The following is a 19,716-nucleotide window of genomic DNA, read 5'->3' on the forward strand; positions in this document are numbered from 1 at the left end:
TATATATATATATATATATATATATAGAGAGAGAGAGAGAGAAGGGTACGGGTCTGACGCTTTTTGTGCCTACCGAGCTTGGATAGGGGTTTTTAGGTTGGTTTTCAAAAATCTGACCCTACGGACGTGTTCTGCATGATCGATTTACTAAGAAATCACACTTGGATCATATTTTTTTGAGAAAAAATATTTTTTTAAGCATTGAATATTTTTTTAAATTATAAACCGTTGATTTTTTAATATTATAAAACCTAACTTGGTGTTGATCCAAAAGTCGATTCCCACAAAATCGAGCATGCAGATCACATCTCTATGGTCACATTTTAGAAAAAATTGAAACAATCTTTCTAAAGTTTGGTAGGCATGCGGTGGGCACAAAAAAGCAGGCACCTCTCTCTCTCTCTCTCTCTCTCTCTCTATATATATATATATATATATATATATATATATATATATATATATAAAGAGTGAGAGAGTAAAATGGCAACCAATAAAAAAAATAGTCTACAGACATAAAGAAAACAGCTGCTTGGATAACTTGTATTGAATTTCCTGTTAAGAATTCGACTGTACAAACCAACTGGAGAAATACATGGCCAGTCAATATTAGCAAGCTCTCAGCTCGCTAGAGATCACAATTCACCATCGGACTTCGCAGGTCACAACCACAAACGGCTAAAAAACTTCACCAGCACAAAATCCATCATAATGATGGCTTCACCTTTGTGATCACCCACATTGTAATTATTTGAAGACACTCTCAGAAGGTATAGGCCATTCCTACCATACAATGGTCAGACTATAAGAATACACCCCCATAAGCTACAGGACATTTCTTACCATAAGATGGTCAGTCTATATGTATAATCTTATGAGCACCCATTCTGTGTACATATGTAAAGAGTACCCTCATGAATAAAAATATAAAGCTACTGTGATGGAGATGGCATGTCCAAGTTCTTCATCTCAACATGATCAACTGAAATGGCATCGCCGCAGGGGTCTTCATCGCTATTGTATTTTTCTGTCTCCTTGAGGTTGTTCAAAGCTCTCTTTCCATACACTGTGAAAGCAATGGTGGTGACAATGGCAATGATAAAAGAGAGAACGTTGTACACTATCTCAACAGGTGTCAATTTGAGATTGTTGTACTTCACGTCTGCTAAAGTTCTTATTAATCGGCCACTGCATCACAAGGCCAAAGAAGAAGCTGTTCAGAATCAGTCATGCTCATCAGCATCCCAGTAACAGGATATGCTCTACTTCAACCTAAACCTTTCTGGCTAGTACTAGTTGAGAAAGAAAAACACAGGCGGAAATAAAAAGCAGATGATAGAGCGATAACTGACCTATATATATAAATGAAGGCTTCAGGTATCATTCCAGTGATTGAACCACATATATAAGGTCCGAATTTCATGTCTGTTATAACTATTGCATAGTTAAAAATTGTGTAAGGGAAAGGTGAGACCCTAAAGAGGGCAACAACTCTAAATTGATGGAACCAACTCCCTTGAGCAGCCAACCTCAGCACAGCAGCTTTATCAGGCCATCTGTTCAACCATCTCTGTATTGATCACATAACAAACTTTCAGAACAGATAAGAAAAGTTGTATCATCCAGCAAAAGTATCTACAGGTCAGAAAACCAAAACCAGCTAGAAAAACTCACATGGATGCGCTCACGAAATAGATAGCCTATGATGTATGGCAATGCCATGCCGATGGTTGTTCCTAACATGATTATCAAAAATCCAAGGCCATAACCAAATATCATTCCCGCCAACCACATAGAAGGTCCAGAAGGAATCAAAATGACAGGGAATAAAGCCAAAGAGGCAACAAGCACAAGAAAAAGAACAGGCCGGCCAAAAGCTGTCGCTTCCCACTGCATAAGCGGCAGGAGAACCTGCAGAAGAGGATAGATAGATAAATATGATGAGCCTTTCTTTATTGGGTTGTGACTTCATAAAGGACATCTAATGATATGAAGCACAAATTACCATCCTTTGATATAGTTTTCATCAATAGTCAAACTCAAACAGTTACATTTTTATATGCAAAATATGCACCATATCACTAGTTCTTACCTAGAAACTACAAGTGTATTCATAATACGATCATTTGCCATGTCAAGGTGCCCCATTAGTGACAATATCAAAATATACAATTTGCTAACATGATACTTTCAAGTTATTTGAACCGTCAAAACAATATAAGAAATTGATTTCAAATAATACGATGCCTACTGTATTTTTGCTACACCATAAGATCAAGTCTTATTGGTTATACTAGATATAAAAGTTGTCAGATAAGGAATCACATTCCATATGCCATATGATATTTACAAATGACCTAATTCCAACATCATGAGAAATTGAATGTCAAAAGACACTAAACACCATTTCTCATTATTGGGACATTACAAGATTGTCAAAGTTTTGACAGGAAGGAAGCCCGCTTTTAGAAAAGTGAATTTGGGTAACCACATTACTTATCATGACATGTACCGAAAATGGAATAAAATTATATGAAACTGAAATTTAAAAGAATAACTATAGTTTCGAATATAGGAAAATTAAAGTCTTCACATCAGATGTATAACAGTATAGGTCTAATATGAAGATCAGGCAGAAGAGGCAAACAAATAATACATTCAACCATGTCCACCAAAGAGCAAATGTTTGAGCACAAATTACATGTCAAATGAAGCATCCATAAAAACATTATCAACAGATAAAGTTGATTTCAACCTAAAAGGTTAGAAAATAAACTCACTTGGCAGCACGGTAATAAGTATATAAGAAAAGCACCAAAAAACTAAATAGAAAAAAATGAATATAACAAAATGCCCAAGAAAAAATTACACTATCCACAAGCATGAATGCTATCTTGTGTTCTGGAGAGACCAGAGTGAGATGCATAAAAGAAAAATATGGTTTGTACTTGATGCATAACCCAGAAGACTAATGATTGATGAACAGATCAATTTCTTCTGTCATAATATTTCAACAATAAGGAATATAGTGAAAGCAGTAGCAAAATTATTTAGCTGGTACCTGGGGAAGTGTGTATGTACTTTATCTTACAGGAGCAGCATTCTTGGAATATCCATGTCAACTTACTTGAAATAAACAAATGATATAATAATCAAAACAAGAAGAAGCCTAGAGCAAGGAACTGGTCCCATTGAGAATTTGAGACCCTTAGTTGGTCAATAATTTCTGATTCACATAACATGATTTCTGGTAGAGAATAATTTTTTGCAGGCTTGGAAGGATCTGATCAAGAGCATGTTCTTAAAAATGGAATATTCACTGGGTGAAGGTCTGACTGTGGGTGTGTATGACTACTGGTGCTGTTTTAGCGGCTCAAAATGGTGCTGCTCCCAAGAGAGTTGCCCCACTAGGAGGTCTTGAATGGGAAAAAAAAGGAAAAGGGCAGAGAAGAGGGATCAAGGGTGGTGTCCATGGTGGTAGGTGCTGTTAAAGTATATATATACTCATTTTGTATATGCATATATCAATATATGCATACATATATATGTATTTATTTTTGTTGATGTAATAGGTAAGAACCATTAGGGGTATTTTTGTCTTTTTACTTGTAATAAGTTGTGCACATTAGGGACACAACAGTAATTTATTTTTTCCTTTCTTTTATATTATTTGAATGTTCCTTAGCCAAAGCTAAAGGGTATTTAAGTCTTTCATTGAAAGAGCCGTTGGGGAGGGTCCCAAGGCCCTCTCCCTTGTTGGTTGTGTATATAGAGAGGTTGAACCCCTCTCTCTTGTAATGCTTGACTCAAGCAAATATTCTCAATAAAGCTTTATATTTTTTACATGTGTTTCTTGCCCATTTGAGGGTTTGTGATTGTGTTCTTGTATTTGACCCATAAGTGGTCGTTGTTTATACACACTTTTGTGTGTTTGTAAAGCCCATAAGCGGCATTCTATTGTTTTTTGCGTATTTGATTACATGGTATCTGAACTTGAAGTGATATTGAAGTGAAGGAGATTTCTTTTCAAGCTGTGTGAAGGAGGAACATGCGTTTGTGATCTTCATTACTTCGGAAAAGTTTGTCATCCACATTTTTTCTCTTCTCTTCCTCTCTCTTCTCTTAAAATGATGTCCGAAAAGGAAGTAGTTACGGTTGTTCCCATCAAATTTGATAGGAAAAACTATAACATGTGGGCCACCGCTATAAAAAGGATCTTGGTTGACAAAGATTTGTGGGACTATGTTGACGGTTACATATCGAAACCTCAACCTATTATCACTAAATCTATTTGTGGGGAAGATGGTGTGACCAAAGAGAAATCTCTTAAAGACAATGAGAGAGAAAAGATTTTTTTGGACTATAAAAAGGCTATTAAGGCATGAGATGTTGAACATGCCAAGGTTTTATCCCTATTTATGGGATGTATGAAGAAACTTGTGAAAATATATTGGAGTTTGAGAGGGCCGATGAAGCATAAGCGTTTATCAAACAAACCTATACCCAAACTGATGCTGCCCATAAATGAGAATTACAAGACAAAATTTATAATTGTAAGAAAGAAGAAAAATGTGTTAGAGAACTATGAGACTCTCAAAAGACTATGGGACCAAATGGCCAAAATGGAGCTTATTTGGATGATTGTCGTAGAAAAGATCAAATCCTTAGTGAGCAATTTTTTCAATTTATGAAAGAGCTTAAGTCACACCGCCGGTCCCAAGCCCGGATAGAGGAGGAGGGTTGCGGTAGGCCAGTGACAGCCAGCATAAAAACTTAGTCACACCCTATGAATATGAACCAGTATGAGAATTTCGTTGGGGCGTTCCCTACTGAGCGATGCGTTGTACTCTATAGGCCCGGAGGCAGTGATAAATGGGCAAGGGTTGCTAGGTCGTCGCCCAGAAGCGACGCGTCACACCGGTGCCCGGGTGTGGTGTCAAATAGGCAAGGGTTCCCTCACTTTGTTGGACGGGTGGGGGTAAAGAAGATAGTTAAAGACCATAAAATTAGGTTAGCCACTTGGAACATAGGGTCTTTAACTAGTAAGTTGGTAGAGTTAGTAGATGTTATGTGTAGGAGAAAGATGGATATTTTATGTCTACAAGAGACTAAATGGGTAGGTGATAAAGCAAAAATGATAGAACCTTAGAGATATAAGATTTGGTATACAGGAATAAATAGGAATAGGAATAGGAATAGGAATGGAGTAGGGATTGTTATTAGTCGTGAGTTTATAGATAATGTAGTTGAGGTCCATAGGAAGGGTGATAGGATTTTACTTATTAAATTAGTATTAGGTACGGATATTATTAATATTATTAGTGTTTATGCACCTCAAGTAGGTTTAGATGATTCCATTAAGCGTCAATTTTGGGAAGATTTAGATAGAGTAGTACAAGGGATATCTTATGGAGAAAAGCTTTTCATCGGCAGTGACCTTAATGGACATGTAGGCATTAGTAGGGATGGATTTGAGAGTATCCATAGAGGCTATGGTATAGGAGAAAGAAACGAAAGTAGAGAAAGGATTTTAGATTTTGGTTTGTCCTATGATATGATCTTAGCAAACACTTGGTTTAGGAAGAGGGAGTCTCACCTAGTAACATTTAAAAGTGGGGTTAATACGAGTCAGATAAATTATTTCCTACTTAGAAAGATAGATAGGAGTTGTTGCATTAATTGTAAGGTTATACCAGAAGAAAGTATAGCTACACAACATAGAGTCTTAATTTTAGATCTTAGAATTAAAAAATGCCGCAAAAAGGATAGACATAGGATAGATCCTAGAATTAAGTGATGGGCACTGAAAGGAGCTAAACAAGAAATGTTTGTAGAGCAGGTAGTTAAAGAAACTGATTGGTGTCTCGAGGAGGATTCAAAATCAATGTGGAATAAGATAGCGGGTGGCATGAGAAAGGTGGCTAAGGAGGTATTGGGTGAGTCTAAAGGCGGTGCACCGCTAGGTAAGAATACATCATGGTGGAACGAGGATGTCAAATTAGCTATTAAAGTTAAAAGAGAGTGTTATAGAAATCTAAGTAAGAGTCGTGATAATGAGAATTTGGAGAAGTATATGATAGCAAAGAAAGAAGCAAAAAAAGTAGTTTGAAACGCGAGGGATAAGGTATATAAAGAGGTTTATGACAAGTTGGATACCAAAGAGGGCGAGAAATATATTTATAGGCTTGCAAAGATGAGAGATAGGAAATCGAGGGATCTAGGTATGGTTAGATGTTTCAAAGATGAAACGCAAAGGATTTTAGTCAAAGATGAGGAGATTAAGGAAAGATGGAAAGATTATTTTGATAAGCTATTTAATGGAAGTTATGCTCAGGATCGTGGAGACTTCTCCATTCCTTTTCATGAGATGAATCGTGACTTCATGCACAAGATTCAAAAGAAAAAAATTGCAAAGGCTTTGAAGAAAATGAAATCAAGAAGGGCAGTTGGCCCAGATGGTATACCTATCGAGGTTTGGAAATGCTTGGGTGAGAAATGTTTAGAATGGTTGATAAATCTTTTTAACAAGATTTGACGGACAAATAAGATGTTTAATGAGTGGAGGAAGAGTACTTCGGTGCCTCTATATAAGAATAAGGGTGATATACAAGATTGCACAAACTATCGTGGTATAAAACTCATGAGTCATACTATAAAACTTTGGGAGAGGATGATTGAGTATAGGTTGAGAAAGGTTGTCATGATATCGGAGAATCAATTTGGTTTTATGCCTAGAAGATCAACTATGGAAGCTATACATCTTCTTAGACAACTTATTGAGAGATATAGAGAGAGGAACAAAGATTTGCATATGGTTTTTATTGATTTGGAGAAGGCATACGATAGAGTACCTAGGGATGTTCTCTGGTGGACAATGATGAAGAAAGGTGTTTCTCTCAAGTACATTAGTATAATTAAATATATGTACGAAGGAGTAGTAACCAATGTCCGCACTTGTAGAGGGGTGACAACCAATTTTCCTATAACGGTTGGGTTACATCAAGGATCTGCATTAAGCCCTTTCCTATTTGCTATAGTGATGGATGAGCTTAAGAGATCAATTCAAGAAAATGTGTCGTGGTGTATGTTGTTTGTTGATGATATTGTTTTGATTGATGAGTCTGGAGTTGGGGTTAATGCTAAGTTAGAATTATAAAGACAGGCATTGGAAGCAAGAGGTCTTAAGTTCAGTAAGAGTAAGACAGAATATATGGAATGTCGGTTTAGTAAGCAACAAAGTAGTGATGGGAGTGTAGTGAAGCTTGGTGAGCAAGAAATATCGGTGGATGACTATTTCAAATATTTGAGATCTATCATTCAAAAGTATGGAGAAATTGATGGAGATGTAAATTATAGGATAAAGGTTGGGTGGATGAAATGGAAAAGTGCAACTAGAGTGTTGTGCGATCGTAGAATGCCATTGCGGTTGAAGAAAAAGTTTTATAGGACGACAATTAGGCCCACTTTACTATATGGTACGGAATGTTGGGCTGCCAAGAGACATCATATTCAAAAAATGAGTATAGCTGAGATGTGTATGCTTAGATGGATGTGTGAAAATACAATAAAAGATAAGATTCAAAACGAGGAGATACGTAAGAAGGTAGGTGTTGCATCCATTGAAAATAAGATGAGAGAGAATCGTTTACGGTGGTTTGGACATATTCGGCGAAGGCCTAATGATGAGATCAACCATAGTCTGTTCTTGATGATCCTTTTGTTTTGAACAACACAGTGGCCTATAAGCATTAAGTCTTTCAAAAGCTGCTTTAACGGAGGCATAATACTAGGCCAAGGTCTGATCGCCCTGCTGCAAATTATATATCTCATATTCAACTTGGAGAATATGACTCACATTAGTCTCTTGAGAGTACGTATCTCGAAGATTGTCCCACATCTGTTTAGTTGTGTTATAATAAATTAGACCATCTGCAATATGAGGTTCGACGCTATTCATGATCCATGACATAACAATGTCATTATCTTCTTTCCAAGTAATGTATTTTCCGGCTTTATCATTTGGTTCAATTTCTAACAAAATATGTTTTGTCGATGTCCAGACACCAACATCATAAACGTTCTGAACCACCTTGCATAGTTCATTTCATTTAATTTCACGGAAGAACCATAAGAGAAAGGATTTGCGAAGGCTTTATATTCCCCAATAGTCTCATTCTTGTAATCAGATTTCGAAACTTCCCCCATAATGAATAACACTAACTCAGGAGTCACTACCAATAATGCTGCTGCAATAACCGTCCACATGAAAAAAAAATTGTCACAGTATGTAAATCTGGTAGACTACCAAAAAATCGTTCAGATTTACTCTCCAATCCACTAAGAAATCGGATCTGAATGCTTCAAGAACGCACGATCTGCTCCACACTATGCAGATCCATGACGGTGATGAGTCTAACCACAACTCCAGATCTGTGATCAGATCTGAACTAACCAGAACAGATCTGAAAAAAAAAATATGTAGATTCACGACTATTTAATAAAATTTATTTTCACACGACATCCAGGTCCACGACTGAATAAAGGATGCATTTAATCGATGATCTGATATGAACGAATAAAAAACACACTGCTCCACACGGTGCAGAACTCACGACGACACCAGAACTGTGATCAGATCTGAACTAACCAGAATAATGATCAGATCTGAAAAAAAAATATGCATATCCATGACAATAGACTGCATTTAACCAAAAAGAAACGACTGTCAACCGTCACCCACTTCACGACTTATGCACAACACCCATACCTGTATCCACCCGATCTGGTCGACAAAGATACATAGATCCACTGCGACTTTTAGATCTGATTACAGATCTGAGTCATGACTCTTGTCACACCTCAGATCTGTTATCCGATCTGTACCACTCATTCTTCAAAAAAAAATTAAATCAGACACACTTTTAGATCTGATCCTCTTCACGCAATCTAATATCCTTCACTCAAACTTTGGCGCAGAACGCGAGATCACGCTCCCAAGGTTGACTGCTTTGATACCATGTAGAATAAATAATAGAATACGCAGAAACGAGAGAGAGAAAGACGTCAAAATCTTAATTAGGTCTAATCTCTTCTAGTTTAAATAGAGATTAGCCAAAAGAATAAATTTACATTTGGGTCCCTCATTATTTAGAAAATACCAAAACAGCCTTAAGAATAAATAAACTTTAAAGTGGTCGACTTATCTTAACATGCATATTGCAACTCGACCTATGTAGCATGGTGGATCTTACACGATAAGGTGTCAGATCTGGATCAGATTGACAAGGGATGTCGCCTATGGACACTGAGGGTTTGTCTGATGGTTTGATCACCTTACTCCGAATATGGATCAAGGATCCTCGGTTCGGGGGGGGGTGATCTTACCCCGAGAATGGCCAGATGAGGAATTTGGTAGTCGGTGCCTTTGACATTGGCGACGATCTCCGCTTCAAGGAACTATAGACTTAGTTCGGGTTCGTGAAGGGCTTGGGCCCTTGATGCGAAATGATCTTCACATGCTGAATCGTCTCCAAGGTCCCAAGATGGACCTGCTTTGATACCAAAATGTTAGCGGCTCAAAAATGGTGTTGCTCCCAAGGGAGTTGCCCCATTAGGAGGAGGTCTTAAATGGGAAAAAAAGGAAAAGGGTAGAGAAGAGGGATCAAGGGTGGTGCATACAGTGGTAGGTGCTTGGGTTGGGTAAGGGATGGTACTGAAGGCTTAGGGGATGAAGTGTGTTGAGAGAGCTACGGGGCGTGAGAGAGAGAGAGAGGCCTAGAGAGGGTCGTGAGATGTAGAGAGAGAGAGAGATTGGGAAAGCTAGAGAGACGTGAGAGGGAGAAAGGAAATAGGGGGTTGTGATTTGGGAAAGGGAGAGGGAGAGGGAGAGGGAGAGGGAGATGGAGGTGGGCTTAGGAAGGTGGGGGAAGGTGATATCCCCTTTGAAAGCTTTCCAAAAGAGCCCAAATCTCTTCCAAGGAAGAGATTATTCCTACTAAAATTTAGCAGGCCTAAATTGAGAAAACTCAATCAATTTCAATTATGCTTTTGTACTTCTCCACATAATGGCCTTTTCTTTTTCCTAATTTTCCTTTTATATTCCTTTGTCCTCTTGCCCTCTTTGCTGGTCCTTGTAAGCATTCTAAGAAGATTGGTGCAATTTAATGATGCAACTTGTAACCAGCCTCTTGATCCATAATCACGAAGAACTATTGCATTTCTGGTTTCTCATTTTCCAGCAGATGTCTGGGAAACTGGAACATATGCCAATTCTATCTAACAGTCGCAAAAAGCATAGGTACAGACTGAAGGCACTGCACAGAAGCATTAGCACAGTAATGATTTATCTAGATTTTTTTGCAATATAATAGCATTCCAATTTTCATTTTAGACAAAATTCATCTGATCATAAATTAGCATGCTGCCTGATCTAAGAGGTTGATACTTCAGCATATTGTATAAGGTTACACTCTTTCACGAGGTGGCTGCCAAGGCTTATGCCTGTAACACCTGATTGGTCCATCAGCTTTCAAAGAAAAAGGTCAAGAGTGCAACCTAGCAATGGGGCTGTATGAGATGCTGATTCATCACATTTAGGCTGGAACTTGCAGAGCATTTTGATTTCCTGCTAGAGATCAGGTACAACTTCTGCTAGTCTGTAGTTTGGTTCCCATGGTGCTCAAGCAAGAGTTGATTACTTCCACCAAAAGGAAAGGATTCCCACAGATGACCATGATAGGAAAATCATAGACATGGCGACTGACTGGAGTTCTATGAAGAATGTGTCAATGCAGGAGTTTAAGCCTCATTGGATACTTCGGGAATGACAGACTGAATGGAACAACTAAATCTATAAGGAAGTTTCATTCAGATTCAAATGTCGAAGATGAGACTTAAGCATCCTTCGCAGGTAAGAGAGACCCACACCTTTTAATAAAGGCCTAAGCCTCTATGAGGGGCTCAAGCCTCCATGAGAGGCATACTTATCTGTTCCTTGAAGAGGATGCTTTCCATCTCATTGAAGTATCAACCAAGCTTGTAACCAGTATCGGTCGGGCCCAAAATAAGATAGTATTGTATCGTTTAGTAAAAAATCATAATTTTATAATAAAAAATTTTAAAAATTCTAAAAAAATAATGAAAAATCATAAAAAACTAACAAAATTTTGAAAAAAATCATAACACATGAAACAATGATGAATTGCACAAAATACAACTATAAAATCACATATGAAGCATTTATGTCTCTATGAGCTGCATAAGACATCATCAAACATCAACTATCTCACAAGAAAAATGCAAAATATTAAGTATCTTGCAATTAAGAACATGCCACAAGACTCATACTTTCATATTACATAAACAAAAATATTATGACAATAGTTGCACTCGATTTTCAATCGGTTTTCACTCATTACTTGAGTGTCCCATTGTCATGCCGGATCATGAGTGTCCATTGTCATGCCGGATCATCTGATGCCATCTTTGTTGGAAGAGTGTGAAGCTTGATTTCTACTCATTTTAGAGGGTATCTTTGTAATTTTATTCATAATAAGGATTTTTTACCTTAACTCACTTTCTTGAATGGAAAAATGGTGGAAATGTACTTTTACTTTAGCAAACCGCAAAATCCCTCTCCCTTGTATACGGATCGGCCCAAATTGCTCTCATGAGTCGTAGGGTGCATGAACACCTATCTAATGACTTCTACACAAATGAAAGTCAGCCCTCAAGAGAACTTTAAAACTCAAAACTGAAAATTTATGATTCAGCCCCTTTTTAAGTGTACTGACCCTGCATTGTATGATACACCCCGTATCGTATGATACGCTACGATATGGGTTTGTATCGTATGATACATACGATACGCACTCATCACAAAACGAGTGTGTATCATATCGATATTCATCATAGTAACGATATGTATTGTACGATACGTACAACATTGGTATCAACTATCAACTAGAGGTACCTTTTCGCGTTGTTTATCTTTTCCTTTGAAAGAGTTTTTCATTCTTTTCTATGTCTTAGAAAAGAATGATATCTACTTGCTAATTATAGTTATGCTTTATAGATAAAATAATATTTTTTTGCAATTTTAGACTTTTTAAAAATTTACATCTCAAACCAGATAGAGTCCTACAGTCTTACAGACTATTATGCCACAAAGCTTATGCCTTTCTTATATTTTAAAAAATGCCTCACTATTCTTTATGCCCTTAAAAACCTTAGGCTTACAATGCAACTTGGCAAGTAAGGAAATCAAATACTCTGCAAAGGAACACCATATGTACCTAAAAATAGAGAAAATCTTGTTATGCAAATGCAAATGCAAATGCAATAATGCAATGCAAGGAAGGTTATTACCTTTTCAAAGAGGAAAGGTACTCCATAAATGATGAAAATGGTTAAAGCAACTAGTGAAATCACACCATAGAACAAGGCCTTGAGCCACCAGAGCAGTCTGTTTACTTTAGAATTTTCTTGAGGAGGTAAAACATTCACCCTTGGCTCATCTGAAAGACCCAACCTCACGTATTCACTTCTACCAGCCATATTTCGCTCAGGAAGTGCATTTCTTTTGTTTGAATCAGCTAATGGACCTGACATCTCCTTCAGTACCCCACACAACCAAAGACTTATATCAGATGCTGAATGATTCAGATTGTAGACCACAGAAAACAAGACCTACACAAAAAATCAAAAGTCAAGATTGCGGAAAAGGGCATAATCAGAATTTGCTGATTATGACAAAAATAAAGGCTAAAAGGGATGAAATATTGACAGCTAGAATACCACAAACATGTAGGGAAATGGATACTTCCTATGACAAGCTTTTGGTAGTGAGATAATGACAACTTTTTTATCCACAAACTAAAGCAGCTCAGCCTTGGGACCCATTTGGATTACATGTTTGTCAAAGGTTTTCATTTAGAACCTTATTTCCTGATAACATAATTTAGTGATTTTGATTACATTATACAGATTGCTTCTTTTTGGAAAGGACTGTGAATCTTGTGCACCAAGAGATAAAAAAAAGGGCAATATGTACAAGCTGTTGATCTCTCCCCTCCTTGGGTTCTCAAATCTGAGTTTGTCGTACAATGTTAATCTCTCCTAGAAAAGATCAAAGTCATGTAAAAAAACTGCATGATTTTTATTCCACCCAATTCTCTCAATCAATTACCACCACAATTTTATTCATTACAGGACACCACACAAGTCCATAACCCCAACCCCAACCTCAATTGTAAAAATCCAACAAGTAATTTAGGCCTAATTTTGCCCCCCAAAAAAAAGGGAAAAAAATCCTTACAATAGCCATGGAATGAAATAAAGAACCCCCATAAACTTCAAGAAAAACTCATCAAAGTAACAAAGAATCGCATATTCGATCATAATCATGAAAATCCATAAAAGTTTTCTTAATCGGAGTCCAAAGTCATCCTTGGTTAGAAAACCTAGGTGCCCACTACTCCAGCAGAACATGGTTAATAAACCCAATCAAATACAGTTTTTTATGGTAGAATTGGATATAGGAGTTTTATCTTGCTACTTCTTTTATTAAAGCTAAAAGGGTATACCTAAATCTGTGTGTGTGTGTGAGAGAGAGAGAGAGAGTTGCTCGCCTTTCTTAGGGTTTTCTCCCGCAGGCTTTTAGGTCCCCAACTATAGCAAAGAGAGATTTTATCTCTTCCTAGAACCCCCACCGTTTTCCCTTTCACACCAAGAGATGCCTGAGTCTTTTCTCGCCCCCCCCCCCCCCTGCGGTACAGTTCATTTCCCCCCAACATGTGATCCTTGTGCTCCAAGAAAACAAACAGAGGCCATCTCTACAAGCCATTTTCCCCACTTGGGTTCTCGAATCCGAATCCATACAGTTCTAATCTCTCCTACAAAACATCAACGACATGTAAAAAAGGCTCCGTATTTTCCACTCCAGTTTCTCTCAAAAGAAACAAAGAATCTATTCCATCCAACTCTCTGCATCAATTATCACCTCACGAACCAACACTTCTCCAGCAATTTAGTCCTAATTTTACCAAAAAAAGGCAAAAAAAAAAACCCATTAAAATAGCCATGTAATGCAACAAAGAACACCCATATACTTCAAGAGAAACCCATCAATGCCTCAACAAAAACAAAACACTTCAAGAAAAAAACCATCAATGCCTCAACCAAAAAAATATATTTCAAGAAAAAACCCATCAAAGTAACAAAGGATCACATATTCGATCATAATCACGAAATCCCACAAAAGCTCCAACAACAGCGAAGGCAAAAGCTTAAAAAACAGAGAAAATAGAAAGCAGGAAAATTTGGAAAACACAAAAAAAGGTGAGAAAGAAAGTTACCTCATGCTAATCAAGAATGGTGGAGAGAGGGAGAGGGTCTTCGTCTGCGGCATGAAACATAGGAGGAAGCGACGCCCAGCGTCCGATGAGGATCGTTCGGACGGAGGGAAACCGGTTGGAAGGCGGGGCGGGATTGCTATGTGCTAACGTACACCCGCAGTCTACCTGCCTTAACGAAAAGCAATAGAAGCAACGAGACCAAGAGGGACTTCAGGCTGCTTTTATTTTCATGAAATGACTATAATACCCTCATGAACACTTTATTGGTGATTGACTACACCCCAATAGAGTCCAGACCACTATTGGAATTTTGAAGGTTCGGGAGGACGAAATTGACCCTCTCGTTTTTAATAAATAACCGGAATGCGGCTATAATTCTCGTATCCAGCAAAACACGTTATTTTAAAAAAATCGCTTGTTTTAGAAATATCATGCCCCCTATCTTCATGTCATTGACTTGGGAAAAAACCCTTTTTGCAAAGTTTAATACATTATTTACATATTTATGTTTATATTTTTGGTATATTTATTTTTTTATATCCTATGTCCTCTCAAGTTTTTTTTTAAATAGATTTTTCAAAATATCGCGAGATTTTCCTTGTTGATAGTTAATGAGAACTAGATTTGTAACTGTCATAGGCACCGACAGGCAACACGTATCCTTTGTGCACATGGCTCTGATACCACAATCGATCAAGTGTGCCAACCATCAAAAATAAATAAATTGGTTCCTTGTGGCTCAGATTTGTGCTTCTGATGAACCTGAACCCAAAGGTCCATAAGGGTCCAAGTCAGCATCTAGTGGAAGCTGACTAATGAACCATTTCAGTATGATCAGGCCCACAATCGATCAAGTGAGCCAACCATCAAAAAACAGCTTTTGTTAATGGCATAGTTTTCTTGCTCTCAGAAAAGCTATGCCATAAGCAAAAGCTGTTTTTTTTATGGTTGACCCACTTGATCGATTGTGGGTCTGATCACACTGAAATGGTTCAATGAGTCAGCTTCCACTCGATGCTGACTTGGACCCTTATGGACCTTCGGGTTCAGCTTCATCAGAAGCACAAATCTGAGCCACAAGGAACCAATTTATTTGTAAAGTTTGATTTTAATCGTATATACAAATCTCATTCTGTGATTTTTTGTATTTTAAGAACATGTATTGAATGCTGCAAAACTAGGACAGTTAGTATATGGGGTCTACACGATGGAAGAGGCTCATTCTTTTGTTTCACTCAGATTCGGGGTAGAATAAATAGGAGAGAGCAGAAATCTAAATAAGGATCTAGGTTTGGATATTTAAGATTAAATAAGATACTTAAATTAAATGATACTTAAATAAAATACTGGAATTAAGAATAGTAATGGAATTGTAGTAAATAGTTGCATTATGCATTACTCTATTCTATTTATTACAACTTGTAATGAAATCTTTGTAATTGTATTTTCAATTAGCAACTTCTATTTGGGATACTTACCATGTATACATAAATATATACAAAATAATCCGATACAATTCATCTAATTTCTCTTTTTAGCATTAGCACACTTGAACAATAAAATGAAGTATCTAGGCTTCGTTCAAAAAGTACCTCCCGTTGATAAAATGATAAATAAGATTAAAAAAAACAAATAAAAGGTTTCAATTCCTATCTAAGTCTATTTGAAATATACCATATATATGCCTACCATTGAGATAAATGTAATAACAATAACCCAAAATTCATTACATTACCTAAATGAGATAAAACAAAAATATGTTCTCTATCAATTGATCAAATTCAATCATAGCATTCTCATGATTCAAATAAGAATTTTGTTCAATGACCCATTACTTGAACTTGATTAAGGTATTATATTAATTATTGTTCCCAATTATTATTATTTTTTTTGAAACACAAACCAAAATAAGGATATGTTTCTGGAAATGGAAAAGCCCACGAGATTTTTTAAAAAAAACTTTGAACTCAGTTTATATAAAATTTAGAATTTAAATAAATAAAATAAATATAGGAAAATTTATTAAATATATAAATTAGTGTGCAAATATGACTATTTTGAAAATCACTTGATATTGTGCAAATTTTCATGGCCCTATAATAACATCTACGGTTTTAAAAAACTCTTAATTGAGCATAAGCCAACGGGATAGGTGTGACGGTGTTAAGTGGGAGACGCTGGATCTGACCCTCTTGGCACAACGTTGTGTGTTGTGTCCACATATTTATCATGGATGGCAAACTTTAGGCAGGGTAGTTGTGTGCTCATCCACGGTTCTACTACACAAGGGTGGGCCAGTTAAGCAACCCAGTCTTCAGCAATAATTTTTTTCATCATAAAAGAAATCTCAACAATATTTTTGACTATGTGTGTGATGTTTATGTTGAAAAACGTGATAAGATAGGATCTAAAAAATTAACTTATAAACTTTACAAAATTCAAATACTATAAAAAATATTATTAATCAAGTATGACATATCCACGTAATGAAATTATCTAAATTTTTTTATATATTTTATTTATTTAAAATAATCATAATAAAAAAAATAGCTATACACTTCTATACATTATCCATATTGCATGTCAATTTAAATATGCTAATGAAATTTTCATGACCAAATCAATGTTCTAAATTAGTATATATGATCATAAATAATCAATTAAAATATCTAAGTTTTTTTATAAATAAATTAAATTTTAAATAATAGATGCTAGCAATTAATTAAAAACATATAATAATAATAATAATAAAATCATAAATATGGTTTTAAATCATATCAAACTTATCTAAATAAGCAACCCAATCCGCCAAAACATAAATCATTTGATTTTTATGCAATTTTGAACATGATAAAAGAGAAATTTGCTTTTGGCTTAAAAAACTATAGTTTAAATAATTGAATAACCTTTTCAACACATTAAAAATCATTGAATTAGGATGTATGGTTGCAATTTTATGGCTTATGCAAGCTTACTATGTTAAGTGCTATCCAATTTTGGGTATGATCTGATCCAAATATATGTATGAGATCTAAATATAAATTTGAATAAATGATATATATACATTAATAACAATACTAAGAAAGAGGAAAAGAAAATGCATATTTTTCATCAACAAAAGACTCTCAGATTCATGTTGATTAAAAAAAGAAAAGAAAAAATAAGACACAAAAATTGATCAACTTACTTTAACTTGAACCATCATCAAAATAGAATCGAACTCAGGCTTTTATATCCACCTTAGGTTTAAGAGCACATTTAATGGGGGTGGAACAAAACTTGCTTCTTGGCTACATGACACAAGGCTACACAAAATTTTTTTGCCATTGCTCTTTCCTTGGGTGAGACCCTCTATTTATAAAGTATGGGACTTTAGTCTTTCATTAAGAAAATGAATCTCAGTTAATTCCAACCTTCAACTAAACTTTTTTAATTGACAAGGACATCTTTCGTTAGGTAGTATTTCTAATTAAAATATAATTTTAAAAGTTATAGAGATTTTAAATATACTAAAATCAAATTTAATAAATATAATAATTACAAATGTGTATTTAAAATAAGATTTACAAAAAACTTGTTTAGCAAATTCTAACTTTTATGCAATACATCCACATTTACTAATATGTTATTTGGGACCATATTGAAAGATGTACTAGATGTCTAGCCTTAATATAATGCGCTTATGCTAGTTACCATTATGAGAATAAGAAAAGTTTTGTTCACTTAGTACATAAACATACAGTACCAATATAGGATACATTGATTGTTTAAGACCAAAGTTCACGTAGCCAATCCTATTTTGAAGGCTACTAACGAAAGTTGTTATTTACCTTGTCTCTCAATAGGGCTACTTGCCTCCACACATATCAAATTGCCTAATTGGCATAGAGACAATGTTGGGTCAAATGCAAGCATGTGTGCCACATGCTCCACGGTCTCTGTCAAGTCCTCAAGTAATTTGTTCATATTGACATTGTAAGTAGGTCTCATCTTAAAGAGACCCTACTGAAGAAAAAGAATAAGATACATGACATCACCCCAACTCACTTAGGCTTATACTTCTAACCTAATTTATAAGACATCTTATAAAGCAATGTATCCAAAGTTTCGAAGAAGGGTTTTTTTTCGTTTCTAAATTGACACAATTTATATAAGTATCCACATGAGCTCATCTTGCAACCAAAACTGGTAAAACTACGATAAGATAAGGCCAAAAAATACATTGATCTAGATTTACAAATCACAAAGAAAACAAATTTGATAGACACATATATTAGAGCTAGAGGTGGCCAGTCCAAGGTCCAAGCAAAGAAAGAATAACTTAGATAGAATATGCATGGCGTGTGAAGCTAGTTTGCGAATAATTTAACAAAGCAAAGTTAGGTCCATTTAGGATCATGCCATTAGTTTTCTTCTTTATATATATATATATATATATATAAGATGAGGAAACATGAGTGGGTGTTACCTTCATTTATTGAATCTCACTAATCAGAGTTGAATTTGGGTAGGATGTTTGTTAATATCCAACCCTTTGACATGAGGCTCTAGGGCAGTAAGAGGTAACTCTTTTAATCGGAAATAATGGAAACCTACAAAATACAAAACCTACTAAATGAAATATGCTATTAGGTTTTCATGAATTATTGATATTTTTTTGAAATCTGGTACAGATGTGATCTATATGCTTGATTTTATAGGAATCACTTCTTGGACCATTTGATTTGGATGTATGTATAGTTTTTTATAAAGTTTCAAAAATCAACAACTTACAATTTTCATAAATTTTTAGGCTCCAAGGACCATTTTTTCATCCAAAATGCATGATCCAAGTGTCAATTTCTAGTAAATCAATCCAACACATCTATGGGTCAGAATTTCAAAAAAAACACCAAAAATCCACTATCGTAAGTTTTGTATTTCGTAGGTTTCTGTTTCTTCTTTTTTAATTAGGAAAAAAAGTTTTTTTTAGGCTAATAAAGGGTTTTATTTAATGTTAAAATATGAAGATAAGGGGTGTATTGGTAATTTGGCTTTGATGATAGTTTGACCCGAATTCGTCCGAGATGTTTGGTAAACTTGTAATAACTTCCAAATTAAGGATCAGCCACGTGGCACTGTGAGGCCCATCGTGTCGGCCAGCAAGACGGGCAACATCAATGTCTTCACCATTCCTCGTGTGTACTTTCAAATCTCTCGAATTTCTCGTCTTCGGGTCTGGCCCACATGTCTGGATCCAAAATCAGAAGTTGTGGGCTAAGGCTGTCCAAGAGTCGGGTCTGTGTTGGGCATCTGATGGAAACGGTAACCGAATATCAGGGTAAGCACATAAAAGTGTTGATTCGAATATTATTTGGGTGGAGCT

At 35.9% G+C, this 19,716-nt stretch overlaps 1 protein-coding gene across 1 annotated transcript; it reads right to left on the reverse strand.

Moving 5' to 3' along the window:
* Positions 1-515: 515 nt before the first annotated feature.
* Positions 516-15,075, reverse strand: LOC149839397 (uncharacterized). Its single transcript, XM_090002521.1, has 5 exons — positions 14,352-15,075; positions 12,364-12,684; positions 1,672-1,908; positions 1,350-1,567; positions 516-1,185 (listed from the first exon to the last, which is right to left on the reverse strand). The coding sequence occupies exons 2-5, from the start codon at positions 12,604-12,606 to the stop codon at positions 930-932; spliced, it is 954 nt and encodes a 317-aa protein (XP_089858647.1). The 5' UTR covers positions 12,607-12,684; positions 14,352-15,075; the 3' UTR covers positions 516-929.
* Positions 15,076-19,716: the final 4,641 nt, after the last annotated feature.

The sequence above is a fragment of the Nuphar pumila genome, chromosome 4 (genome assembly GCF_984573655.1).
Source record: "Nuphar pumila chromosome 4, dmNupPumi1.hap1.1, whole genome shotgun sequence".
Classification (NCBI taxonomy): domain Eukaryota; kingdom Viridiplantae; phylum Streptophyta; class Magnoliopsida; order Nymphaeales; family Nymphaeaceae; genus Nuphar; species Nuphar pumila.